Source organism: Etheostoma spectabile, unplaced genomic scaffold, assembly GCF_008692095.1.
Source record: "Etheostoma spectabile isolate EspeVRDwgs_2016 unplaced genomic scaffold, UIUC_Espe_1.0 scaffold00002751, whole genome shotgun sequence".
NCBI lineage: Eukaryota > Metazoa > Chordata > Actinopteri > Perciformes > Percidae > Etheostoma > Etheostoma spectabile.
The window spans coordinates 7756-17906 of record NW_022602945.1 but is presented as its reverse complement, the minus strand read 5'-3'; the positions used below and the strand labels follow the sequence as shown (position 1 = coordinate 17906).

Below are 10151 nucleotides of genomic sequence, written 5' to 3'. Positions count from 1 at the left end.
ACATGTGTGCAGTATATGTTTACATTTTAACTAAAACCTCAATTACATGCCTCCTGCAAACATATACTTTTCATTTAGCCACGTATACGTAGTATATGTAGCCAAGTCATCCATAATATTATTTTATCATACATATTATATTTTATAATTAAGGCTACCTTGGTCGTTATTCCGTGCCCCCAGAAATGATCGAAATTTCGAGCAGAGTGTGGAGCTTTAGTTTATACACCTGAATGCAGCATACGTCATATGGTGGCAGGGCAACGCTGAATTTTCACCTACACTCAGGAGAGATCTCGCTCTCCCTTGACATTTTGAATCATTTGGCAGTTTCTCCATTAATTACCCAAAGCCAGCTGACAAAATAAGAACAAGATACAGAATATTGTCGGTGAGTGACCCACAGCAGCAGCGAGGGAGAGCCCACCAGCGACCCTTGAACCGAGCATCTGTGATCCAGGATCGCATAAGCTGCTCCGTGACAAGAAACTACACATTGCATACGAGATTTATGGAGGCTATTTTAAACTGCAAACCTGAGGACTTGGATGATTACTACGGGTTGTTGGGATGTGATGAATTGTCGTCGGTGAGTTCTCGCCAGTGGGTTTAAGGACTCGCCTACTTGCTGGGTAAAATGATGGTTGTCTCGAGCTACAAACTAAAACATACTGGTTTAAGAGTTCGCCAACAATCAGCGACCTGTAGTTTGTTCAACCAAAAGATGAATTAAGTAGTTATGCTCCAGAGGTTAGTCTGAACCAACAAGACCTGTTGCTTCAGTAAAAGATGTCAGAGGAACTCGTGCGTCATTAAGTGTCTGAGTAGGTTTATGCCACTGTATTTGTACTTAATTTATTTTTTATATCAAGGGAACATGATGGGAACATCAGAATTACCATTCCAGTAACGTATACAATAACACGTTACGTTAAAAATGTCTAAATTAAATCGCCTGTAGCAACAAGAGTTTGCGTCACAGGCGGTAATGATGCATTTGAAGGCCTCAAAATAAACGGATCAATATCACTTTCAAGATAACGTCAGAAAGACCAGGTTCAGAAAATCCCTGGGTGTATTTCCTTTTTAAATATTCATGATGTTGGATTTGTTTTGTGTTTGTTTGTTTTTTTAAACACTAATGTTTCGTGAAAAAAAATAAGTGACTGATTTCAGATTTTTAAATATTTAAAACGGCAAAGAGACATTATATTTATTTAACCTTTTCTCCTTGCAGACGGAACAGATTCTTAATGAATACAAGATCCGAGCCTTGGCATGTCACCCAGACAAACACCTAGACAATCCAAGAGCAGGTAAATATATGTATAATTTTTAAATGCCAACAGATAAAGGAACTAAATTTATATTTCATTATATATAGCCAGAGCTGTGATATGAACTCAAGGTGAACCCAACGTTTTAATTTGTATTACCTTTTTTAATGATTCCTTATCCCACAAACAGTTAATGCTTCTTTTGACTTCAAAGCAAAGTATGTTAATGAAGAGCATGCAACTGCAAAGACTGCATGCAAAGAAGAGGGCATTTATTTCTCCTGATTTTTATAAGCATTGTGTTCCATCTTACACCCTGATGTGTTCTTTCTTTCTAACAGTGGCAGATTTCCAAAAGCTGCAGGAAGCCAAAGAGGTTTTATGCAATGAAACCAAAAGAAAAAACTATGATCTCTGGAGAAGAAGTGGGGTAACCATTCCATTTCAGGACTGGCGAGCCTTGAATGACTCTGTAAAAATGGTATGGAAGGTGTTGTCTTTGGTATGGAAGAAGAAAATATTGTGTTAATCTGTTTAAAAGCCAGGTAATATATTTAGTCATCTGTTTGCAGTCAATGCACTGGGCTGTGAGAAATAAGAAAGAACCCATGTTGGAGGCCTCAAATGCAGAAATCCCCGTCCCTTCCCAAGCAGAGGACCTTCGTTCTGAGCCGGAAGCACCGAGGATCCCTTCATATGAAGCCATGCCATCCGCAAGTAAGGGAATTTCAAAATGTTCTCAAAGTAATGGAAAGTACACCCAATTTATTGTAATGTATGTTGCTTCTAAAGTGCAAAATGCATACAAACTTGGAAGTGGCCAATTCCAGCATAAAATCTCTGGTTTTCAACAATGCCTCTAGAATCCTCATTTGTAGTTTTTGTAGCGGAGTGCACCCCTGCTGTGCAGCAGTCGTACCTCAGGTCACACCAGAAAGGCCCCATGATACTCAGAGGAGCACTCTGGGTGACTAGAGGGTTGCCTAAAGTGCCCCTCTGCTTTGACATCAGGGCCATCTAATATATTTTTTTTTTTAAAAGGGAGGGGGCACTCGTGTTTAAAAAAGGGCTGCGTTCCAACACCCTTTTTTTTGTGAAGTGTTGTTTTGCATTTCAAGGGAACCTCTCTAATGCACTGAAGTTTGAGAATTGGAAGAAAAAACTAATTTTATACACATATTTTTTTCATACTGGCTTTTGGGACCCTGCTGTTAGTTTTTCTTCATGTCATCTAGTTTTCAGCATCAGTCCAGACGGCCACCCGTGGACATGCGGCTTTTCTGGTTTGGGTGAGCCTGGTATCCCCACAGATAAAATCAGTCCCTGGCAAATGTCTGGAAAAACACCAAGCAGATGCAAAAAATACAATTCTGCATTTTCATGATAGAACTCTTCATTTATTTTTTTCTTATAAACTTTTCCTGGCCATGACAAAAGCTGGCCACTGACAAAGTGCACTATGATGTTGCCTGGAGACAAATTTGCAAAGTTAGAAGTCGGTTGTAACATTAGTGACAAGCAGGATACTTTTCTTATTACTAACCTATTGTAATTGTTCTTACATTGGTTAAATGACACATCTCTTCTTCATAAAAAAAACAAAACAATTATCATATGTGTATTACATTCTAAAATGTACTCATGTGATCATTCACCATTGCATGACTGTATTACATCAGCAGGTCTAAAGCAGTTGTCCCATTCAGTATTCATTATGTATAACCCAGGAGTATGTGTTGTTCTCACAGTAATAACTGACTGTTCTCATCATTGCTTAGGGGATTACTGCCATCGACGTTTCCGTTGGGCCGCTGACACCCCATCCACTCTGCTGCAGAAGTTTAGAAATTATGAAATATAAAAACATTCAGTTTCATTTTGTTTTGTTTTGTTGATGGCATTCAGTCGGGACCCTGTTCATTGGGGTGTTAAGGTTTGTGAATATGGTCTGGCTGTAACTTATCTTCATTCAAATTGTGAGCTCTAAATGTGTCTGCTGCAAGCGTCAAATACTTTGCCAAACAAAAGTCAGCATATGAGATTATGTGACTAATTTTGTTTTGCTCATCTGTTTATGTTCACACACAATGGAGAAATTATACTGGATTCATTCTGTAATTTGTGTTGCTATCGAGTGGATATTGTTGGAACATAAAACTTAAGCATCTTGTGTGCATTATTTTGCTCGTGTAATGTGTCATGTAACTACCATTTTAAGCAAGAGTGATTTTTTTTGATTTTTTTTTACTTTCCAGAAATAATTCTTAAACATCGAGTCAGAGCTATAACGTAAGACGTCTTAAATATCTCCATACTTCAAACGTTACTCCATCTCTTATCTTTAGTCCTCCAGGTCTTCAAATATTAAATACAAAAAGGAATAAATGAGAAATTAAGGACTTAATCACAAACTAAACAAAGGCAGCAAATACATGAACAAAATATGTACAAACAAGTTACAGTGCCTTGTGAGAGTATTCAACCCCTTGAACTTTGACCTTTTGCCACATTTCAGGCTTCAAAACAAAGATAAAACTATTTTTTGTGAAGAACCAACAAGTGGGACACAATCATGAAGTTTATTGGTGTTCATAGTGTAGTTGCAGATCAGAAATGTATTTTGGCCCTAAACCGTTTAGTGAGTTATAAACTAGCAAAAGTCCTTTGAAATCAATTCTTTGAGGCCCAGGAAGCCAGTGTAACGACTTCAGAACTGGAGTGATGTGATCCAGTCTCTTGGTCTTAGTGAGAACTCGAGCAGCAGCGTTCTGAATCAGCTGCAGCTGTCAGATTTCTTTTTTTTTTGGGAGACCTGTGAAGACCCCGTTACAGTAGTCGGGTCTACTGCACATCAAGAGACAGACATTCTTGCCCATTCCTCCTTGCAAAACAGCTGGAGCTCAGTGAGGTTGGATGGAGAGCGTTTGAACTGCAGTTTTCAGTTCTTTCCACAGATTCTCGATTGGATTCAGGTCTGGACTTTGACTTGGCCATTCTAACACCTGGATACGTTTATTTGTGAACCATTCCATTGTAGATTTTGCTGTATGTTTGGGATCATTGTCTTGTTGGAAGATAAATCTCCGTCCCAGTCTCAGGTCTTTTGCAGACTCCAACAGGTTTTCATCCAGAATGGTCCTGTATTTGGCTCCCTCCATCTTCCCCTCAATTTGAACCATCTTCCCTGTCCCTGCTGAAGAAAAGCAGGCCCAAACCATGATGCTGCCACCACCTTGTTTGACAGTGGGGATGGTGTGTTGAGGGTGATGAGCTGTGTTGCTTTTACGCCAAACATATCGTTTTGCATTGTTGCCAAAAAGTTTGATTTTGGTTTCATCTGACCAGAGCACCTTCTTCCACATGTTTGGTGTGTCTCCCCGGTGGCTTTCGGCAAACTTTAAATGGAGACTTTTTTTGGATATCTTTAAGAAATGTCTTTCTTCTTGCCACTCTTCCATGAAGGCCAGATTTGTGCAGTGTACGACTGATTGTTGTCCCATGGACAGACTCTCCCACCTCAGCTGTAGTTCTCTGCAGTTCATCCAGAGTGATCATGGGCCTCTTGGCTGCATCTCTGATCAGTCTTCTCCTCGTCTGAGCTGAAAGTTTACAGGGACGGCCAGGTCTTGGTAGATTTTCAGTGGTCTGATACTCCTTCCATTTCAAAATGATTGCTTGCACAGTGCTCCTTGGGATGTTTAAAGCTTGGGAAATCTTTTTGTATCCAAATCCGGCTTTAAACTTCTCCACAACAGTATTACGGACCTGCCTGGTGTGTTCCTTGTTCTTCATGATGCTCTCTGCGCTTTCAACAGAACCCTGAGACTATCACAGAGCAGGTGATTTTATACAGAGACTTGATCACACACACACAGAGGTGGATTCTATTTATCACCATCAGTCATTTAGGACAACATTGGATCATTCAGAGATCCTCGCTGAACTTCTGGAGACAGTTTGCTGCACTGAAAGTAAAGGGGCCAAATCATTTTGCACGCCCAATTTTTCAGTTTTATATTTGTTAAAAAAGTTTGAAATATCCAATAAATTTCATTCCACTTCGTAATTGTGTCCCACTTGTTGTTGAGTCTTCACAAAAAAATTACAGTTTTATATTTTTATGTTTGAAGCCTGAAATGTGGCGAAAGGTTGAAAAGTTCAAGGGGGACGAATACTTTTGCAAGGCACTGATGAAAAACATAGATCTGCATATTGATCATGGACAACTGATCAACAGAACCTATCTTATCTGTATTTGGGTGGTTAAAACAACACCATCTAAGTGCTGTGCTGCACCCGCAACCAAAATATTTCTTCAATGAAAGAAGATGAATATTACCAGTAAAAATGCCTTCAAGGTATCAAAGGTAAATTAACTCATAATGCAGAGGAAATTTGAACTGCATCATATATTGTACGATATAGTTTTATCAATAATAAGGTATCGTATTTTACAAGGGGATCCTGTGATGTATGTCAAATCTTAAAGGTACACCGGTGTAATGTCCTCCATTAAATGATTCCAAGTGACCCATGCTAGGGTCAATATAGAGTCCTAATATCTGACCTGAAGGTAGTCAATCTAATGAGCCAGAATTGAAAACCTGTGGTGCAGAGCCAGCTGTCACATACATGGAGGTTGAAGTAAAACGTAGACCTACATTTGCTCTCTGAATGCTCATTGCTCACTGAACAGAAGCCAAGGATATGAAGTAGAAAAAATGAAATAGGCTATTTAAGTATTAGGCTACTTCAAAAGTAAGTAGCTTACCCAAAAAGGAAGTTCAGTAGCCTAGGCTACTTGAATAAATGTGTAGAGTTGCCCTTCTTACCACCATTGCTCTAAAGAGATGACATAGGAACACTGTGCTTGTATGTAGCAGTAGAGGAAATATTGACCGTCTGTGAATGCACCTCAGCCAACAATACTGCGATGCGGCGTTTCGCCCACCAGATGTCCCTGTGCTCCTTGATGACGTCACATTTGTAGAAGTTAAAGCCCGATGAGAATGGCTCCATCTCGCCGGGTGCGGTGGCGCGCGCCTGTAATCCCAGTCCCCGGGAGGCTGAGGCTGGCGGATCGTTTGAGCTCAGGAGCTCTGAACTGCAGCGGACTATGCCGATCGGGTGTCCGCACTAAGTTCGGTATCCATATGGTGGTCCTGGGGGAGCCCGGGACCACCAGGTGGTCTAAGGAGGGGTGCACCGGCCCAGGTCGGACACGGAGCAGGCCAAAGCCCCCGTGCCGCTCAGTAGTGGGATCGTGCCTGTGAATAGACGCTGTAGTGCAGCCTGAGTAATCCAGCGGGACCCAGTCTTTTTCCACTCCTTCTACTGTTTAACACACAGCTGGGGTAACACACACGCTCAACAACTATGTTCCACTATGTTACAGCAGCTTCTTCACTGCCTGCTTATTTCCTCGTTGCCATGAAAACCAGCACCAACCACCTGTGTAGCTGTGTCCTCCACCGCCTCCACCTGGACGAGAGGAGTAATGACGTCATCACACCAATTCATTCTCCGGTTTTCTTCCACTCCCGTTTCCATTTCCCTTTCTCTTTCTGTTGTCCCATTCAACGGACACAGCAACTAAATAAAGCAGATAATGTAGTGAGAATGTCTCCATGTCTGACAGAGCAGCGCTGTGGTTGCTGGGTTTCAGCTTCTACTCTAATCCGTTCTATCTCTAGGGGCCAGTTGTTCAAAATATTTAATCTGGATCAAAATTATTCGGATTTGGAAATCCCATTTTTTGCTACTCAGGATCAGGTAATCTGTCTTACTTTTATGCCGGTTTTTCAAAGCAACACTGGACTGGATCATCCTGATCCAGATACACAGTTTTCAAGATTACCAAATCCGGATAACCACTGCTCTAAATAGGACAACATACTGTATCACAATGTGGGCTACGAGCTACGTACAGAACTGGTAGAAGAGCCAAGATGGGGTCACTCTAAGTTTTTATTTTGAGACAAAACACAAAAATAACTCCCACTTCAATTCATAATTTCTTTTATGACCCCTCATCTGAGCCACTACAAATAAAAAACTAATATACATTAATAAATACATTGTGGACATTTTTGAAAACGTCTTAAAAAAAAAAAAAAGTTAAAAGTGAAGTAGTAGTAGTAGAATGTTCAGGGTTCTTCTTCATCTAAGGAGGAAAGACCAGAAATTTGTATTAGATTGTTTCCTTGAAATTAATGAATGAGATGAGTGATGAATGAGATATATATTATTATTTTGTATTTTGTTTTGTTATTTAAATCTGTTTGGGGGATTGTTTCATGAGGACAAGATCATTTTTGTTTTTATTTATTTTTACTTTACTAAACTTAACTAAGGTTAAACAAGTCAAGTGCAAAATATAAAAAGTATGTACACTAAATGATACAAATGTATTATTTGACCAATTCAAAGTTTTACTAAGTTTTCGTGCTGGAATCCACCTTGAAATCCACCTTGAAATCCTACCCCCTGTTGGGATCAGGATAATCCTGTTTTTTGGGATCAAAGTTATCCAAATCCTACTGACAAGTTTTGAACAACACAAACTGAAGGTTGATCCAGATTAAAACTAGGATTGGATTCCGTGATCTAATCTGATTTCAGATTCCTTCTTTCCTTTTGAACAACCCATTTTCAAGATTTGATCCAATCAGATAACCAAAATCCGATTAGTTACCTTTGAACAACTGGCCCTGAAAGACATGTTGGACCTTCAACTTCACTATCTATTAGACAGCTTGGCTAAAGGCTCCCAGGTACCCTGAGATGAAGGTTTTATATACAAACTATAGAATATAGTCAGTTATTTAAAATATATAGGATTCATTCATTAGATCATTCATCAAGTTGATGTTAAACACATAGTGTGCGTGTGCATGTGCGTGTGTGCGTGCGTGTGTGTGTGTGTGTGTGTGTGTGTGTGTATTCCTGAGCATGTGATGCATGCAGAGCGTGGTGCCCAGGTTGATGGGGGCCCATCAGGGCCGCATGTTCCCCAGGATCTCCTCCTCTTCCTCCAGGGCCTTGAACCCCTTATTCTCCTGATCCCCTGACTCTGCTCATCGATTCCGCTACAGTCACATGCTTATTTCCCAGAAATTTACAAAACTTTCATTCATAAATTATTTGAATACAGTTAAATAATATAATGTTGTTTTTTTTCATCTACAACACTAAAACCCTCCGAAATGACACAGGGTCCAACATAGTCAGCTAGTAAATACAATCCTCCATCAAAAAGGTATTCATATTTATAATTTAATTTAAATAATTTTCCAAACATTGCTTCATGCATATGTTTAGTCTCATTTAAACCCATGTCATGTAGGCTACTTAGAGTTAGAGTAGCTTATTCAAGTATCTTGGTTTACGGATTGATGAAAAACATACATGGAAGAATCAAAGTGAGAATATTGAGACCAAATATGAAAGCTGTTACATTTCTACATTTACATTTATCTGAGATTACTCCTCTCGTCCAGATGGAGGCGGTGGAGGACACAGCTACACAGGTGGTTGGTGCTGGTTTTCATGGCAACGAGGAAATAAGCAGGCAGTGAAGAAGCTGCTGTAACATAGTGGAACATAGTTGTTGAGCGTGTGTGTTACCCCAGCTGTGTGTTAAACAGTAGAAGGAGTGGAAAAAGACTGGGTCCCGCTGGATTACTCAGGCTGCACTACAGCGTCTATTCACAGGCACGATCCCACTACTGAGCGGCACGGGGGCTTTGGCCTGCTCCGTGTCCGACCTGGGCCGGTGCACCCCTCCTTAGACCACCTGGTGGTGCCGGGCTCCCCCAGGACCACCATATGGATACCGAACTTAGTGCGGACACCCGATCGGCATAGTCCGCTGCAGCTCAGAGCTCCTGAGCTCAAACGATCCGCCAGCCTCAGCCTCCCGGGGACTGGGATTACAGGCGCGCGCCACCGCACCCGGCGAGAACTCACCTCATTCATAGAGGATTTGGGAATTACGAACGTGACGTCATCAGGTTAGCACGCTCCAGCGGCATCTAGTGACGAAAATAAAACGGACCTTTTACTTCACTATCTATTAGACAGCTTGGCTAAAGGCTCCCAGGTACCCTGAGATGACCACAGCATGCAGAAACCGGAGCACCCAGAGGAAACCCACAAGAACACAGGGACAATCTGCAAACCCCAGGACCAGACGTTATTGCCCGGATTGGTCCATGTTGTCAGTCTGATGGGCTGTATATGTCTTTAGAATCCCACGGTCCGTAAAGTGTACTGATGATGACCCTCTGACTCAATAATCCCTATTTCTTAGTGACAAACAATTTACCACACTTTATTTTGTCAGTGTGTGGGCAATTATTCTATGAAATAATACTGTGTGTGTGTGTGTGTGTGTGTGTGTGTGTGTGTGTACCTGTGTATGCATGCAGAGCGTGGTGCCCAGGTTGATGGGGGCCCATCAGGGCTGCATGTTCCCCGGGATCTCCTCCTCTTCCTCCAGGGCCTTGAACCCCTTATTCTCCTGATCCCCTGACTCTGCTCATCGATTCCGCTACAGTCACATGCTTATTTCCCAGAAATATCCAAAACTTTCATTCATAAATTATTTGAATACAGTTAAATAATATAATGTTTTTTGTTTTCATCTACAACACTAAAACCCTCCGAAATGACACAGGGTCCAACATAGTCAGCTAGTAAATACAATCCTCCATCAAAACAGTATTAATATTTATAGTTTAATTTAAATAATTTTCCAAACATTGCTTCATGCATATGTTTAGTCTCATTTAAACCCATGTCATGTAGGCTACTTAGAGTTAGAGTAGCTTATTCAAGTATCTTGGTATATGGATTGATGAAAAACATACATGG

General features: G+C 40.9%; 1 protein-coding gene across 1 annotated transcript; it reads left to right on the top strand.

Annotated features, from left to right (window-relative positions):
- The first annotated feature begins 221 nt into the window (after positions 1–221).
- On the top strand, positions 222–3358 carry dnajc12 (DnaJ (Hsp40) homolog, subfamily C, member 12). The gene is made up of 5 exons (XM_032507469.1): positions 222–589; positions 1238–1316; positions 1619–1758; positions 1850–1994; positions 3056–3358. Exons 1-5 carry the CDS (start codon positions 512–514, stop codon positions 3136–3138), a joined length of 525 nt encoding a protein of 174 aa, XP_032363360.1. The 5' UTR covers positions 222–511; the 3' UTR covers positions 3139–3358.
- The last annotated feature ends 6793 nt before the right edge of the window (positions 3359–10151 follow it).

Excerpts from the sequence above, each read along its gene's own strand:
- dnajc12 (XM_032507469.1), top strand. The coding sequence starts at position 512 with ATGGAGGCTATTTTAAACTGCAAACCTGAGGACTTGGATGATTACTAC. Across the intron at positions 1,317-1,618 it reads CCTAGACAATCCAAGAGCAG|TGGCAGATTTCCAAAAGCTG; the intron begins GTAAATATATGT and ends TCTTTCTAACAG. Across the intron at positions 1,759-1,849 it reads TGAATGACTCTGTAAAAATG|TCAATGCACTGGGCTGTGAG; the intron begins GTATGGAAGGTG and ends ATCTGTTTGCAG.